The sequence below is a fragment of the Canis aureus genome, chromosome 29, assembly GCF_053574225.1.
Source record: "Canis aureus isolate CA01 chromosome 29, VMU_Caureus_v.1.0, whole genome shotgun sequence".
Taxonomy (NCBI): domain Eukaryota; kingdom Metazoa; phylum Chordata; class Mammalia; order Carnivora; family Canidae; genus Canis; species Canis aureus.
Genome location: NC_135639.1, coordinates 39149284 through 39164814, shown reverse-complemented (window position 1 = coordinate 39164814; position 15531 = coordinate 39149284). Strand labels below are relative to the sequence as shown.

Genomic DNA, 15531 nt, shown 5'->3' with positions numbered 1-15531 from the left:
CCAGGGGATTCTGATGAGGTTGCAATGTTTTCCAAAGTAATTTGACCACAGAACAAGCTCTTTTATAGGGAAACCATATTTTATGCTTTGTGTTATGTCTTCTTTTATGACCCATTTTTAACCACACACACAAAAATGCTACTTTAGCAAATATAACTAAAATGTCCCAGGTCTAACTTAGGTGGGAATATCTCCTCTACATTTCCCAACATTTTTATCTTCCAATGGGATGCATCTCTGACTGCCTAACAAAATTCGATAGAGGCAAACAGGGTTAATATACAGACATGCAGACATCAGTTGGAAGAAGAAGGAGATAGTTTTTAAACTTCCAATATTAGGGGATTTTGGGTGGCATTTGTTAGGTTAAGGGGGAGGACACTATTATCTATGAGTATTCTGGTGATGTGCAGCCAACTTGCAGCCAACTTGTTTCTGAGCTGGGGTGGTAGTAGGAGGGCATGGGGTCTTCTTTCTGCACAGAACTCATGGCTTTAGTTTCTGGAGAAATGAAAGGCCCCACCGTGGGCCTCACTATGCTGCTTCCCTGCTTTCCTCCTCCTCCTCTGCTGGAACTGCCCCCAGCCAGTGTCATCCCTTCCATCCCTTCTAGGCTCCTGCTCTTCAGCATCTCAGGCGCCTGAGCCTTCTCTTCACCACCAACTCCTTTCAAGGAGCCACACATGTGATTTTGTCTGGCCTTCAACTAGCAGCAGTGACCTGTGTAGGAGGCTGGGAGCAGGCAGTGATCGGGGCTATGGCCAAGGGGCTATGGCCCTACCCCTCCTGCCCCTCCCCAGTACACGACCTCTGGCCCTCGACCTGAGCCTGCAAGACATCACCAGAGGCTACACGGGGCTCTTGACCTCAACAAGACCCCCACGCTGGGCTCGTCTACCCCACTCCTTCCCCAGCTGCCCTATGTAATGACCACTTTGTTTCCCCGATCAGCCAGATGCATAGGTCAAGGATGCCTCAGTGTCTCCTAATTTTGACCTGAATCCCAGGTCCATCCACACCACAACCTGCATTCTTTCCTCACTCCCCTAGTCCCTCTTTGGTCACTCCCTTCACCACCTCTGGGTCCTCTCATCTGACCCTTGGAGGCTGCCAAGCCAAGCTCTCACATCTCCCCGAACTCTGCAAATGCAGGTCTGTAGGAGTCCGGGCAGACTGTGGCAGCGCTTCTGATGCTGCCTACCTAGGGAGCCATCTGTGGTTACAGTGAGGTGGTGAGGTGTCCCTGGTGACCTCACAGAGAAGGGTGCTCCTTCAAGGAGCAGCCTCCACCTGATTCCATCTGATGGAAAATGCACAGGAGGTGAAGGTTTGAGCACCTTGGTCTTGGTGCGAGGCTGGTCACCTCCTCTGGAGCTCAGTCACATTTCTGCACTGTTATACCTTACAAGGAAGGAAGCTCTCTTTCTCAATTTCCTTTAAAGAGACATTCCCTAATCAGCCCACCAACTTCCTGCAATCAAGTTCTAGTTTGTAAACACAAGTGGTGAGTAAACACACAAGCTGTTCCTCCTTCAATACCACCAGGAAACGTTACAAGCCACTTGATTCTGTGAAAAGGCCCAGCCACAGCTGACCTTTGCATAAGGTACCCTCTCTGCCAGAGCATCCTTGTCCCATTCTTCTAGGCCCCTGCCTCTGTCTGCCTGGTTGGCTACAAGGCCAGGCCAGATGCCTTTCTGCTGTGAAGACTTCCTGGGTTCCATAACAAGATAACACCAGACAAAGTGAAGGATCCTCTGTGAGTCCTTGAGGGCAGAGGCCAATCTGAGGGAGCAAGTGTGTGATGATGGAGACCTGGGTCCTGGCTGGCCTGACCCCATTACTAAGAATGGATGGAAACTAATGCTGTTTTGAGGGAGAACCTTCTCTGTGTGGGGTTGACCTATGTGGCCTCATTATATTCTCACAACAACCCTGGGTAGGATCTGTGGTCTCATTCTTTAGATGAGACACTGAGGCTCTGAGAAGTTAGCTTCCCTAAGATTACCTTCCACTGGCCCAGAGGCCTCTCCCATCTGCCCCTCATCTCCTCAGGGTATGGGGTACATTGAGCTACCTCGCTGAGGTCCAGTCCCCTTGACTCAGGATGTACCCTCCTCAAATGCAGAGAGCACACCTCTAATTTCCTTCTTAGAACCTCATGGTCCTCAGCCAGCAGAGGTAGGGCTTAGCTGGCCTGCTCAGCTGTGCTGTACCAGGAGGGGCTGAGGGCCCATCTCAAGATTCCTTTGCTATGTTCCTTTGCCAAACATTCCATAACTCAAGGGGCCAAGTTACGTGGCAGATGTAGAGAAGGATGGGCTATGGTATCATTGGAGAAATGGTGGCCTGTGTGGCCAGTACTGGGGAGCATAAGGGAGGAGACATCACTCAGGCCCAGGGGCTTCTAGGAGCTTCTGGGAGAAGGGCCACCTCATCTAGGTCCTGGAAAATGATGAGTTGTATTTAGCCAGGCCAAGAAGGGAAGAATGGTATCTGAGGTGGAGGGAATGGCACATGCAAAGACAAAGGGCATGAAGATGCCTTGCTAACTAGTTCTTGACACACATGGCTGGAGTGTCCTGTGCATCTGGGAGCAAGAGGGAAGGCAGGTGAGCTGGGCAGAGATGTGCAGGCTCTCACCCATAGTTGGGGTAATCATTGGAGGATTTTAGAAGGGGAGTAAAAGAATTATATTTGCCTTTGTAGAGGGAACTTCCAGCAAACTATGTGTGCACTTGAGAATGAACTTCCAATTGCTGTGTGGGATGGATCCTGGGGAAGCAGGTAGAAGGATGTTTCTGAATGTCCCAAGGAGGGATGACAGAACCTGAGGGAGACATGCATCCTGAGACCCCAGGAGATAGACATGACCCCACAGGCAACTGGGTGGAGGAAGAGGCCAAGGGAGGCATGGAGGCCAATGGTTTCAACCCTGACTGCACACTGGAGGCCCCAGGGGACTTTGAGAACATATGTAGAAGTGGCCTTGCAGATGCTGGTGTGAGAACTCCCTAAAGTGTCAAGACACAGCTCAAAGTCTCCTCTACTGGCCCTGGGATGGTGCTGGGGCTCCATATGTTTTAACGAGCACCCTAAGAGTTTCAGTAAAAGCCCTGCAGTAATTCAATCACAAAGAAGGAGCACAAATCAAATCTCTGTTGTTTATCAGCCAGGGCCATTGGACAAGTTCTGTGACTTCCTTATTCCTCAGATTCTTCAACTGCAAAGTGAGAATAATAACCATGCCTGCCTCACTGGGTTGCTGTGACAGCCAGCCTGGGGATGGGTGTCAGTGGTCAGCGCAGGCATGGTGGCCATTTTTCCTGCAGAGCTTTGCTATCTAGGTACAGCCTGGGCCCTGTCCACCCTTGCATTGGCCATGGGAAGATGAGATATGGGTGGGGATGGGACACTTCAAGTAAAGACCTCTACTTTGGGCTGACAACAGAGCTATGTTTGGTGTCTGGAGTCATCCAGGTTTTAATTTTGTTTAGATACAGGCCACCCTGTGGTTGTACACTGAGGATCCAGCATGGCCAAGATACAGTCAGATGATTTGGAAAGAGGTGCCCAGCTGAACTGCTTCCCCATCCAAAGCACCCCCCCCACACACACTCCGAGAAAGGAGTGAGGATCTCACTCGCAGCCCTAGCCCCTGGAGGAGCTGCCCAGCATCCTTAGGTTCTTGGAAACTCACGCTTTAGAGTAGTTCAGAACGAAGTCCACACCCTTCTCGCTATCAAACTGGATGTCTCGGGGTAAATCCTTGTGACATTTGGCATCAATACTCAAAGGGAAGCCAGGGTTCCACTCCATCCACCTGAGCATGAATAAAAAGAAGAAAACTGCATCAAATGCTTGGCCTTTGGGTTAGCCCTCTCAGACTAAAGGCTGCTCAACTGGTCTGAGGATGTGTCTTCTATCAGGTCAACGCATTCTAGCTGAGTGTGTATCCTGGGGGGTACTGGGACCCCTCCCAGGGGCTGGCAGTAGCCTGCTTTGCTGTGCCCAGAGCATCACAGTAGGAGGTCTGAGGTCCCCTGAACCTGAGACTGGGCTCACGGCAGAGGAGTAGTGAATGGTCGATGTTTACCAGTGTACAAAAAGAAGCCGAAAGGAAGCATCAGAAGACCTCACCCAACTGCAATCTCTCCCCTGGCATAGAGCAGCCTTGACGATCACTGGAGGTAGAAGTGGTTGATGCTACCCCACTTCTGGGCTGACCTGGACAGCTAGTATGTCCCCTGCTCAGTCAACACACCGCTGCACTGTGTGTGGTAGCTGGGGAATGGGGGCAGGGTCATGTCCAGGGCAGCAGGGTGGTTCGATGAGGAGCTTCAGGCACAGACCACTGCTAGTGGTAGGCTTAGTCACTGTTATAACCAAAATAGCTTCCCCCAAAGACAGGCCATGCCAAAAATTTCAGGTCCTGGTGTCCTTGAAACTTATCCTGCAGCATTGATCACTTACGTCTTTTTTAAATTTTACTTTTCTTAAATAAAGACTTTATTTGAGAGGTGCAAATGTGCCTGTGAGCATGGGGTGGGGAGGGCAGAGGGGGAGGAAGAGAGAGACTCTCAAGCAGACTCCCCACTGAGCACAGAGCCTGACATGGGGCTGGATCCCACAACCCTGAGATCATGGCCTGCGCTGAAATCACGCTTAACCAACTGAGCCACCCAGGTGCTCCTTAAATTTTACTTAAAGATTTTTTTCTTAAACTTTTCTTTCTTTGCTTATGCAAAACCGAAACTAACCAAAACTGTCTCTTTAGCATAGGGAGAATGATCTCCTATGTCTTTAAAAAGCAAAATTTACAATCTGGTTAACAGCTTTTCCATTTGTATTCCTAATTTCCCTTTATTAAAATCTCCCTTGGGACACCTGGGTGGCTCAGTGATTGAGCATCTGCCTTCAGCTCAGGTTGTGATCCTGGGGTCCGGGAATCAAGTCCCACATCAGGCTCCCTGCAGGGAGCCTGCTTCTCCCTGCCTATGTCTTTACTTCGCTCTCTGTGTCTCTCGTGAAAAAATAAATAAAAGCTTTAAAAAAATCTCTCTTATGTAAGGAAAGTAAAACACCAAGAGTTGAAGTCATAAAAAAGTCTGGAGTCCGTTTTTTTTTTTTTTTAAGATTTTTTATTTGTTTATTCATAGAGAGAGAGGGGGCAGGCAGAGACACAGGCAGAGACAAGGCAGAGAGAGAAACAGGCTCCATGCAGGGGGCCCGACGCGAGACTCCATCCTGGGTCTCCAGGATCACGCACCAGGCTGCAGGCAGTGCTGAAACGCTGCGCCACCGGTGCTGCCCTGGAGTCCCTTTAATATCATCTTGCCTTTTATTTATTTATTTTTGAATTATTATTATTTTTTATTGGAGTTCAGTTTGCCAACATATAGCATAAAACCCAGTGCTCATCCTGCCAAGTGCCCCCCTCAGTGCCCATGACCCAGTCACCCCAACCCCCACCCACCTCCCCTTCCACTACTACTTGTTCATTTCCCAGAGTTAGGAGTCTCTCATGTTTTGTCACCCTCACTGATATTTTCACTCATTTTCTCTCCTTTCCCTTTATTCCCTTTCACTAATTTTTATATTCCCCAAATGAATGAGAACATATAATGTTTGTCCTTCTCTGATTGACTTATTTCACTCAGCATAATACCCTCCAGTTCCATCCACGTCAAAGCAAATGGTGGGTATTTGTGTTTCTAATGGCTGAGGAATATTCCATTGTATACATAGACCACATCTTCTTTATCCATTCATCTTTCGATGGACACCGAGGCTCCTTCCACAGTTTGGCTATTGTGGACATTGCTGCTAGAAACATCGGGGTGCAGGTGTCCCGGCGCTTCATTGCATCTGTATCTTTGGGGTAAATCCCCAGCAGTGCAATTGCTAGGTCATAGGGTAGCTCTATTTTTAGCTCTTTGAGGAACCTCCACACAGTTTTCCAGAGTGGCTGCACCAGTTCACATTCCCACCAACAGTGTAAGAGGGTTCCCTTTTCTCCACATCCTCTCCAACATTTGTTGTTTCCTGCCTTGTTAATTTTCCCCATTCTCACTGGTGTGAGGTGGTATCTCATTGTGGTTTTGATGTGTATTTCCCTGATGGCCAGTGATGCAGAGCATTTTCTCATGTGCGTGTTGGCCATGTCTATGTCTTCCTCTGTGCGATTTCTCTTCTTGTCCTTTGCCCATTTCATGATTGGATTGTTTGTTTCTTTGGTGTTGAGTTTAAGAAGTTCTTTATAGATCTTGGAAACTAGCCCTTTATCTGATATGTCATTTGCAAATATCTTCTCCCATTCTGTAGGTTGTCTTTGAGTTTTGTTGACTGTATCCTTTGCTGTGCAAAAGCTTCTTATCTTGATGAAGTCCCAATAGTTCATTTTTGCTTCTCTTTCTTTTGCCTTCGTGGGTGTATCTTGCAAGAAGTTACTATGGCCGAGTTCAAAAAGGGTGTTGCCTGTGTTCTTCTCTAGGATTTTGATGGAATCTTGTCTCACATTTAGATCTTTCATCCATTTTGAGTTTATCTTTGTGTATGGTGAAAGAGAGTGGTCTAGTTTCATTCTTCTGCATGTGGATGTCCAATTTTCCCAGCACCATTTATTGAAGAGACTGTCTTTTTTCCAGTGGATAGTCTTTCCTCCTTTATCGAATATTAGTTGACCATAAAGTTGAGGGTCCACTTCTGGGTTCTCTATTCTGTTCCATTGATCTATGTGTCTGTTTTTGTGCCAGTACCACACTGTCTTGATGACCACAGCTTTGTAGTACAACCTGAAATCTGGCATTGTGATGCCCCCAGATATGGTTTTCTTTTTCAATATTTCCCTGGCTATTCGGGGTCTTTTCTGAATCTACACAAATCTTAAAAGTATTTGTTCCAACTCTCTAAAGAAAGTCCATGGTATTTTGATAGGGATTGCATTAAATGTGTGAATTGCCCTGCGTAACATTGACATTTTCACAATATTAATTCTGCCAATCCATGAGCATGGATTATGTTTCCATCTCTTTGTGTCTTCCTCAATTTCTTTCAGAAGTGTTCTGTAGTTTTTAGGGTATAAACTCTTTACCTCTTTGGTTAGGTTTCTTCCTAGGTATCTTATGCTTTTGGGTGCAATTGATAATGGGGTTGACTCCCTAATTTCTCATTCTTCAGTCTCATTGTTAGTGTATAGAAATGCCACTGATTTCTGGGCATTGATTTTGTATCCTGCCACACTGCCAAACTGCTGTATGAGTTCTAGGAATCTTGGGGTGGAGTCTTTTGGGTTTTCTATGTACAGTATCATGTCATCTGCAAAAAGGGAGAGTTTGACTTCGTCCTTGGACTTCCTCTTTCTTTTACAGAGTCCCCCTTAATATTTCTTGCAGAGCTGGTTTTGTGGTCACATATTCTTTCAGTTTCTGCCTATCTTGGAAGCTCTTTATCTCTCCTTGTATTCTGAATGAGAGCCTGCCCCTGCTCAGCTCGGGGCAGGAGCGTCCTTGCTGTCCTGTGCCCTCCTGGCCTCTGCCTGTCCTTGGGTGAGCGCCGGATCCTGGGCTGTGTCCAGCGCCCTGGGTTCCGGGGCCTGCACTGCTGGAATCGTGCTCCCAGGGCCGCAGCCCCCTCCGTGTGGAGCCGTCGCGGGAGCTGCTCCCAGGGCCAGCCGGGCCCGCCCTCCAGCCCTTTAGGGAGCTTGGCCCACAGCGTGTGGCCGCTCTCCCCTGGGCGCAGGTGTCTGTTAGTGCCCCTGGGAGCCCGGGGGCATTCCCGCCCTCCTGGGGTCCTGCTCCAACTCCCTGCGAGCGCCTTTCCGTCCTTCCGTCCGGGAAGGTTGGTGCAGCTCCTGCTTCTCCGGACCTGGGCCTTCCTGTCCTGGGGGCACTCGCCCCGCGGCCTTAGCCCAGCTCGTCACACCCCCCTCCCCATGCCTTTTTTATTTTTAAATTTTTTTTCCATCTTCCTACCTTGATAGAAGCACAAACTCTTCTCACTGTAGCATTCCAGCTGTTCTCTCTTTAAATCTCAGACTGAATTCATCGGTTTTCAGGATGATTTGAAATTTATCTAGGTAAGTTGGTGGGGACAGGTGACTTCGGGACCCTACTTTTCCTCCATCTCGCCCCGCCTTCATCTTGCCTTTTACTGTCACAAAAATCCCTATGGCTTTTCTGTGCAGTCCTATTGGTCCAGTAGGACTCCATTAGGACCACAAGAGCCAAATAGGAACTGGATATGATCCATCAGAGCAAATGCATTTTGAAAAGCATTTTCTGTCTCGCAGCACTGCCATTTCTCATTGATGGTTTACTTATAAGATTCCATTTTCCTGGACTCTAAGAAAATCTTCTATATTTGTTATATTTGATTTAACACCACATTAACAGAATACAATGGAGACAAGTGTACAAGTGTACAACATCCTAATCTACTGATATTTCCCCCCCCTTATTTTAGAAAATTCATTTCCTGGGAACTCCTGTCTCTCACTGCTGTCGCCCCACCTCCTGAGTGGGCAGCACTGATGGATGAAAGTGCCCGGCCAGGGTGGTCAGGAGACTATGGCCTCTGAGTGCATGGAGACAGCACAGTTGTGAGCTTGCCACCAACACCTGTGTCCCTCCCACTGTAGGCACTGCTACCTGAAACACCTGACCGGCTAACCTGCATGGGGGCCAAAGGCCTTCATGTCCTCCGATAAACAGGCAAAGAAAAAAAAATCACACTCCACTGAGGAAGACCAAGTTGAACAACCAGGCAGAAGGAAGAAGAAGCAAAAAAGACATTTAATTTCTTTGAAAAAAGGAGAAATGTTAAAGAGATGTGAGTAAAGGAAGTAGTTAAAAGACTTTCTCCAACAACAAAACATGATTTCTGAATTGAAAATTCAGTAGAGAAATGGGAAAAGAGAATAGTCCCTGTGAGATCTAATTTTGTCTCCTGGACAAAATGTATTCATTCAATAACTAGTTACTGAGAACCTGTCAGGTGCCAGGCACTGCTCTGTGCAAAGTGGAAGAAAATGTAACACAAATACAGAACAAAACCACAAAGAAATGGAAACTACGATGGGGATTAAGGAGTGTACTCTGTTGTGATGAGCACTTGGTGTTATATGGAAGCAGAAGCACTGAATATTGTACACCTGAAACTAATATGACACTGTATGTTGACTACTTGGGATTAAAATTAAAAAAAAAGAAAACACAGGAGACATGAAAGGCAGGTATAGAAGATTTAACATGCAGAGACTAAGATCCAAAAGGAGGGAGAGGGATATATGGAGAACCAAAAATCCAGAAATAAGAGAAAAACTTTCTTAAATTGAAAAGACTTCAATTTTCTGAGTAAGCCCCAGGTGGAAAAGAAAAGGGCAAAAGGGCATGTATAGTTATATACTGATTAAGTGTTAAAATGCCAGAGAGAGGGAAGATGTGTGTGTGTGTGTATGTGTGTGTGTGTGTGTGTGTGTGTGTGTGTTGGTGGGAAGCGTGGAGTGGGGCAGAAAGACAAAAGGAGGTGGGGTGGAGAGAAGGGAGAAGGGGAGAGGGAGCAGGGGGAGAAAGGGAGAGCGGAGGAGAGAGATGCTCTCACAAGCTCACAAGTTTCTAGGAGAAGAAAATAATCGACTTATCATTAGGTTTCTCATTTTATACTGAAAATGAGGAGACAGTGTGAAGTATTTACAGATTTCTTTTTAGGTCGTCATCTAAGCCTCTTATATCGTCAAGTAATTGGTGAGGGCAGGAGAATTTTCGGGAGGTAGAGACAAGCATCCATTCAGGTATTATATTACCCCAAACCTCTTCTGAGGAAATTAACTGAACAAATTCAGTCTAAACCATTAGAATGAACCACAAAATTCTGAAATATAGTAAAAAGTGTTCATCAGAAAACAATAGCAAGTATAATATTAAATTAACAGAAATATCAAAGGCTTTTCTCAAAAATCAAAACCATCATTGCTACTATTACTTGTTTTGGGAATTCCAGTTATGAAATAAGGAAAAAAATACAGTGATGTAAATAATGGAAAATAGCAGACAAAATTATCGCCATTTAGATAATCTGACCGAATAACTAGGTAACTAAAAAGACCCACTAACAAAAAAGATTAGTGCCAGGCAGCCTGGGTGGCTCAGCGATTTAGCACCGCCTGCAGTCCAGGGCATGATCCTGGAGACCTGGGATTGAGTTCCACATCAGGCTCCCTGCATGGAACCTGCTTCTCCCTCTGCCTGTGTCTCTGCCTCTCATTCTCTCTCTCTGTGTCTCTCATGAATAAATAAAATCTTTAAAAAAATGATTAGTGCCAATATAAGAGTTTAGTAAGTTGTCAATACAAAATATTTAAAAATGAATAATATATCTTTATCCCAGCAATATTTATTTACAACTAGAAGAATATCCCGCTCAGAATGGTACAAGCTATAATTTCCCTTGTATAAAGTACCCAGGGAGGAGAAAAGTCTGCAAGAAGAAAATTAGAAACTCTACAGAAGGTCATTCCACAAGACCTAGATGGGAGGGAAAGACATATTGTGTTCTCAGGCAGGGGCGGGGAGGGCTGAATGTCATTCAGTACATAACATATTTATATGTAATTCAAAGCAATGCTCATCATGAAAATTTTAAAAGAGAATGACAGAGCTATTAACATATATTAGAAAGATATAATATTCAAAAGATGGCACTGAGTTGCAGAAAGAAAAACAGACTAACATGAAAAGTCCAGAAACAGCTCCAAGAAAATATGTAACTATGATATAAAACTAGCTAACGCTTATCAAGTGTTTTCTATGTGCCCCAAACTATTTCTATGAATTTTCATGGTTTAATCTATTTAATTCTCTCAAAACCCTGGGTGGTAGTTCTTATTTATTTATTTATGTATTTATTTATTTATTTTTTATTATTTTTAATAATAAATTTATTTTTTATTGGTGTTCAATTTGCCAACATACAGAATACCACCCAGTGCTCATCCCGTCAAGTGCCCCCCTCAGTGCCCGTCACCCATTCACCCCCACCCCCCACCCGCCTCCCCTTCCACCACCCCTAGTTCGTTTCCCAGAGTTAGGAGTCTTCCATGTTCTGTCTCCCTTTCTGATATTTCCCACTCATTTCTTCTCCCTTCCCTTCTATTCCCTTTCACTATTATTTATATTCCCCAAATGAATGAGACCATATAATGTTTGTCCTTCTCCAATTGACTTATTTCACTCAGCATAATACCCTCCAGTTCCATCCACGTTGAAGCAAATGGTGGGTATTTGTCGTTTCTAATGGCTGAGTAATATTCCATTGTATACATAAACCACATCTTCTTTATCCATTCATCTTTCGACGGACACCGAGGCTCCTTCCACAGTTTGGCTATTATGGACATTGCTGCTATAAAGTAGTTCTATTCTTTCATTCATCTTTTTTTATTTTTATAAATTTATTTTTTATTGGTGTTCAATTTGCCAACAAATAGAATAACACCCAGTGCTCATCCCATCAAGTGCATTTCACTCATCTTATAGCTTGAGGGGGTGAGGCACACAGAGCCTAAACAACTTGCACAGAACATGGGGTGAGTGGCAGTAAATGGGAGCTGAGCTCAGAAACTGGCTTCAGAGCCCTTGCCCATAACCACAACCCTGGGCTGGCTCTGCGCGTGGTGGGTGTCCTCCCTAGGTAGTAGGGATGAATGTAGTATGTAATAAGTAATAAGTGATACTGAGGATGCTTGACCCCTACTTCACGTAATGTATAAAAATACATGGCAGGTGAATTGTGGGTGTATAACATGGCATGTTAAAGACTAAATTGCAAAAGTATAAGACAAAAATATAGGTGTACGAATGTGACACTGGGTTGGGGAGGGCCTTCTTATGCAAAGCAGGAAACCCAAAAGCAGTAAAGAAAAGTCAATATATGTAGTTAAGAAAATAAAGAACTAAAATCTTCTGTGACAAAAGCAACAGAAGACAAATGACATATTCTATACTTATAACAAAATGATATTATCCTAATATACAAAGAACTTATTTAGATTAATAAGAAAGACAGAAAAATAAAGCATAAACATAGGCAATTCAAAGAAGAGGCAATGCACAGGGGCATAACTCCTAGTGGTCGGGGAATGCACATTAAAACAACAATGGAATCCAACTTAGAGATTTTTAGATCGTTAAAAATACAAAACATCAGCATGATTGGGTATGTTGTATATATACACGTGCAACTGGAAAATTGCACTGAAGATTGCTATAAAATTGTGGGGAAGGACTTTTGTTAGTATTTCTTAAAATGAAACTGCTCATTTGACCCAGCAATATGAGTTATGGAAATCAATCTGGCACCAGTCCATCAAGCTGCTTGTACAAGGCTGCTTCTTGCACCACTGTGAGTAATGCCACATACAGACAAACATACAGGTGGGAAACAAGCTGAATGTCCATCAATAGGGGAATGGCTGAATTCACACACACCTAGAAATATGCGGCAATTCAAGAATGAGGAAATCAAAGAGATACGATTGCAGGACATTAGACTGACCTGAATGAAAATGTCTCAAGATGCAAAGCATGTCTCAGAAACAGTTGCTCTGGGTGATAACTGAAAGAACCTCTTTGGAAAACAATTGGCAATATCTAGAAAACTTAAAATGTGGTCTGCAATCCTGCAAGTCTACTTTGAGGAATATTCCCTGGAGAAACTATTCCATGATGGCACCAGGAGACCTATGAGGAAGCTCACTGTGGTGCAGTCCACATGCCCATCAGCAGGAGAGTGAGTGAGCCTGACGGTTTATTCATACAATGATGTGCTGCAAATGAATGGATAACACCTGACTGTGTCAACTGGCTCCTCTTTAAAACAGAATAATGAGTGAGCAAAGCAAAGTTGTGAAGTGATTAAATATTGTTGATTGCAAACCACTCCACTGCACACTGTTCTGTGTGCATGCGCCCTCCGGAAATATGCAGTCACGGTGAGAACGGGGCAGTGCTTAACCACCTATGTGGGTTTCTCCATTGCCCTTCCTGGCTGACTGAGGGGTGAGAGCCAGCTGGACCTGCAGCTTTCTAACAGATTGGAGGCTATTCTTAGTTACTTTACTTCCAAACTCTTATCTGGAACCCCAAGAGTTTATGTGAAAGAGGAACCCTAGATTATGCAGATAGTGCAGATTTGGTACAGTGTTTCCTGAACGGAAGCAGAGGAGGGTATCTGAAAAGGACAGATGAGTGGAAGGAGGAAGAAGAAATAATGATTAGATCTAAGAGAGGGGAAAACTGCTTCAACAGAAAAGCTCTTGGCCCCATCTCCCTAGGCCCTGCCAAAGCCCTATCCCTGTGAAACAAACACATCACAGAATCCACAGCTCCCTAGTAAAGTAGCATTTTCCAAAGGGTGCCTCATAGAGTACTTGTTCTGTAGATGTTTAGAATCATGTGTCAGATTCTCTTGGAAAACACTGGGCTTAAAAAAGAATTAGCACAGCCCACCAGCACAGAACTTCTCAGAATTCTCAATGTTTATGTGTACTGGGAACCTCCAGGAGGGGGATGTAATAAACAGTTTCCTGAGCTTGTCTTATCATGGGGACCAAGTTTTTGGACCACTGCTCCAGGACACACTTTGGAAAATACCGAGTTAAGACAACATGCCTGTAAGACTAATTTAATTTGTCAGCCATTAACATCTTAGTCCGAATTACAGTGTAATGGGTAAAACTTGCTGTCTGTTCACCTAACAGAATACAAACCAGGTTAATTCTCTGAAAGCTGTTTAGCATCACCACAATCTAGCATTTCCTTCTTTCCACAGGGCCAAATGTCCATGGAGTGCTCACTGTAGGGGCTCTGACAGGTGTGGCTGAAGTGGGGAGGAAGGCTGAGGAAGGAGCATAGAAATAACAATCCTTTAAAATGGGAATGGTGGTATAGAGCTCTCAGACAATGCCTTGTGCGCTGTGCCAAATACAAAAGTCTCAAAACACATCATATGGTGTCTGAGCTGAGAGGCTCAAACACAAACGTCTTAAAACATATCACAAATTCATAAATCTTTAACATTACTCAGATTACCTTCCTTCACTTGATATAAAGACATTAAAGTTTTATTTAAACATTTTACTATGAAATCAAATATATGAATACGTGTATGTTTGTAGCTGTATATAATCTGTATATATATAACATATATAAGCACACACATGCAACAAAATGTACAAAACAGCTCTATAACCAACATCCAGATGGAGAATCAGAACATTACCAGTCCCCTGACACCACACCTGCTTCCCATCTCCATCCTTCCTTTTATGGGAATGGTTTCCATGCTATTGTCTATTGTTGCACTGCTATATAACTTTCCCTAAACAATACAACTCCAAAATCCATGGATTGGCCAGATATCTTGTGTATGGCTTCCACTGGTCAACACTGTATTTGTGAGGCTGCCCATGTTGCTCTGTATAGCAGCAGTTCACTGACTCCTCTTCTCTTGCTTTATTGGACTAAAAAAACCCTGACATACTACACATACCTTGTAAGGAGTTACACTATAGAGGAATATGTGGAAATATGTAATGGTCATCACTTCCCAAAAGCTCCTCCACAGCCCAGGTAATCATACTGATTGTTCAGCATGATTCCTTCCATTCCTCATCCTTGGAAGGAGTCACAAACTCAGATGTCTCCACAGCCAAAGAAGGACGTGAAATATGCCTTGATGATGGACAGGTGTTGGACTGAGAAGGCCTGGGGGATGAGAGCCCTGTTTACTCAGAGCTCCACAATGATCATGATACAAATTTACAGGCTGGATACAGCACACTGACCATCATTTTCCAGATGAGCACTCTAGATCATGTATTATTTCAAAACCAGCTATTTGAAATATAATTTACATATAATGAAGTTCACCCCTTAAAAATATCCAATTAAAGGATTTTTAGTATACTTACAGACTTGTGCAACCTTCATCAAAATCTAATTTTGGGATATTTTCACCCCAAAAAGAAACCCTGTGCCCATTGATAGTCCCCATACCCCATCCCCAACTTCCTGCCCTGGGAGACCAATAATCTACTAATCTGTGCTCACAGACTTACCTGTTCTAGACATTTCATATAAATAGAATCTTACAGCATGTAGTCTTTTATAAACGACTTTTCTATTTAGCATAATGTTTTTGAGGTTCATCTATGGTTTAGCATGGATCCATAATTCATACCTTTTTAATGCCAAGGAGTACTCCATTATATGGATATACCACATTTTGTTTATCCATTTATCAGTTAGTGGAATTTAGGTTGTTCCTACCTTTGGGCTATTATAAATGTTGCTATGAATATTGTATACAAATTCGTGTGTGTGTGTGTGTGTGTAGAGATCCCTATTCTCACTACTCTTGTGTAAATACCACACACAAAAGAAAAAATGGGGCAACCGCTAAATTGTTTTTCAAGTTGGCTGCACCATTTTACCTTCTACCAGCAACATCTGAAGGCTCGTTTCCCCATATCCT

The 15531-nt window shown here is 44.2% G+C and overlaps 1 protein-coding gene across 4 annotated transcripts in view; it reads right to left on the bottom strand.

The window, feature by feature from the left end:
* Positions 1–15531, bottom strand: part of ALOX5 (arachidonate 5-lipoxygenase) — a 58486-nt gene that overhangs the window by 24134 nt on the left and 18821 nt on the right. For all 4 annotated transcript variants that reach the window (XM_077878549.1, XM_077878548.1, XM_077878547.1 and 1 more), the window contains one exon: positions 3701–3823. In XM_077878549.1, the coding sequence (XP_077734675.1) occupies positions 3701–3823 (123 nt within the window). The remainder of the gene's footprint in view (positions 1–3700; positions 3824–15531) is intronic.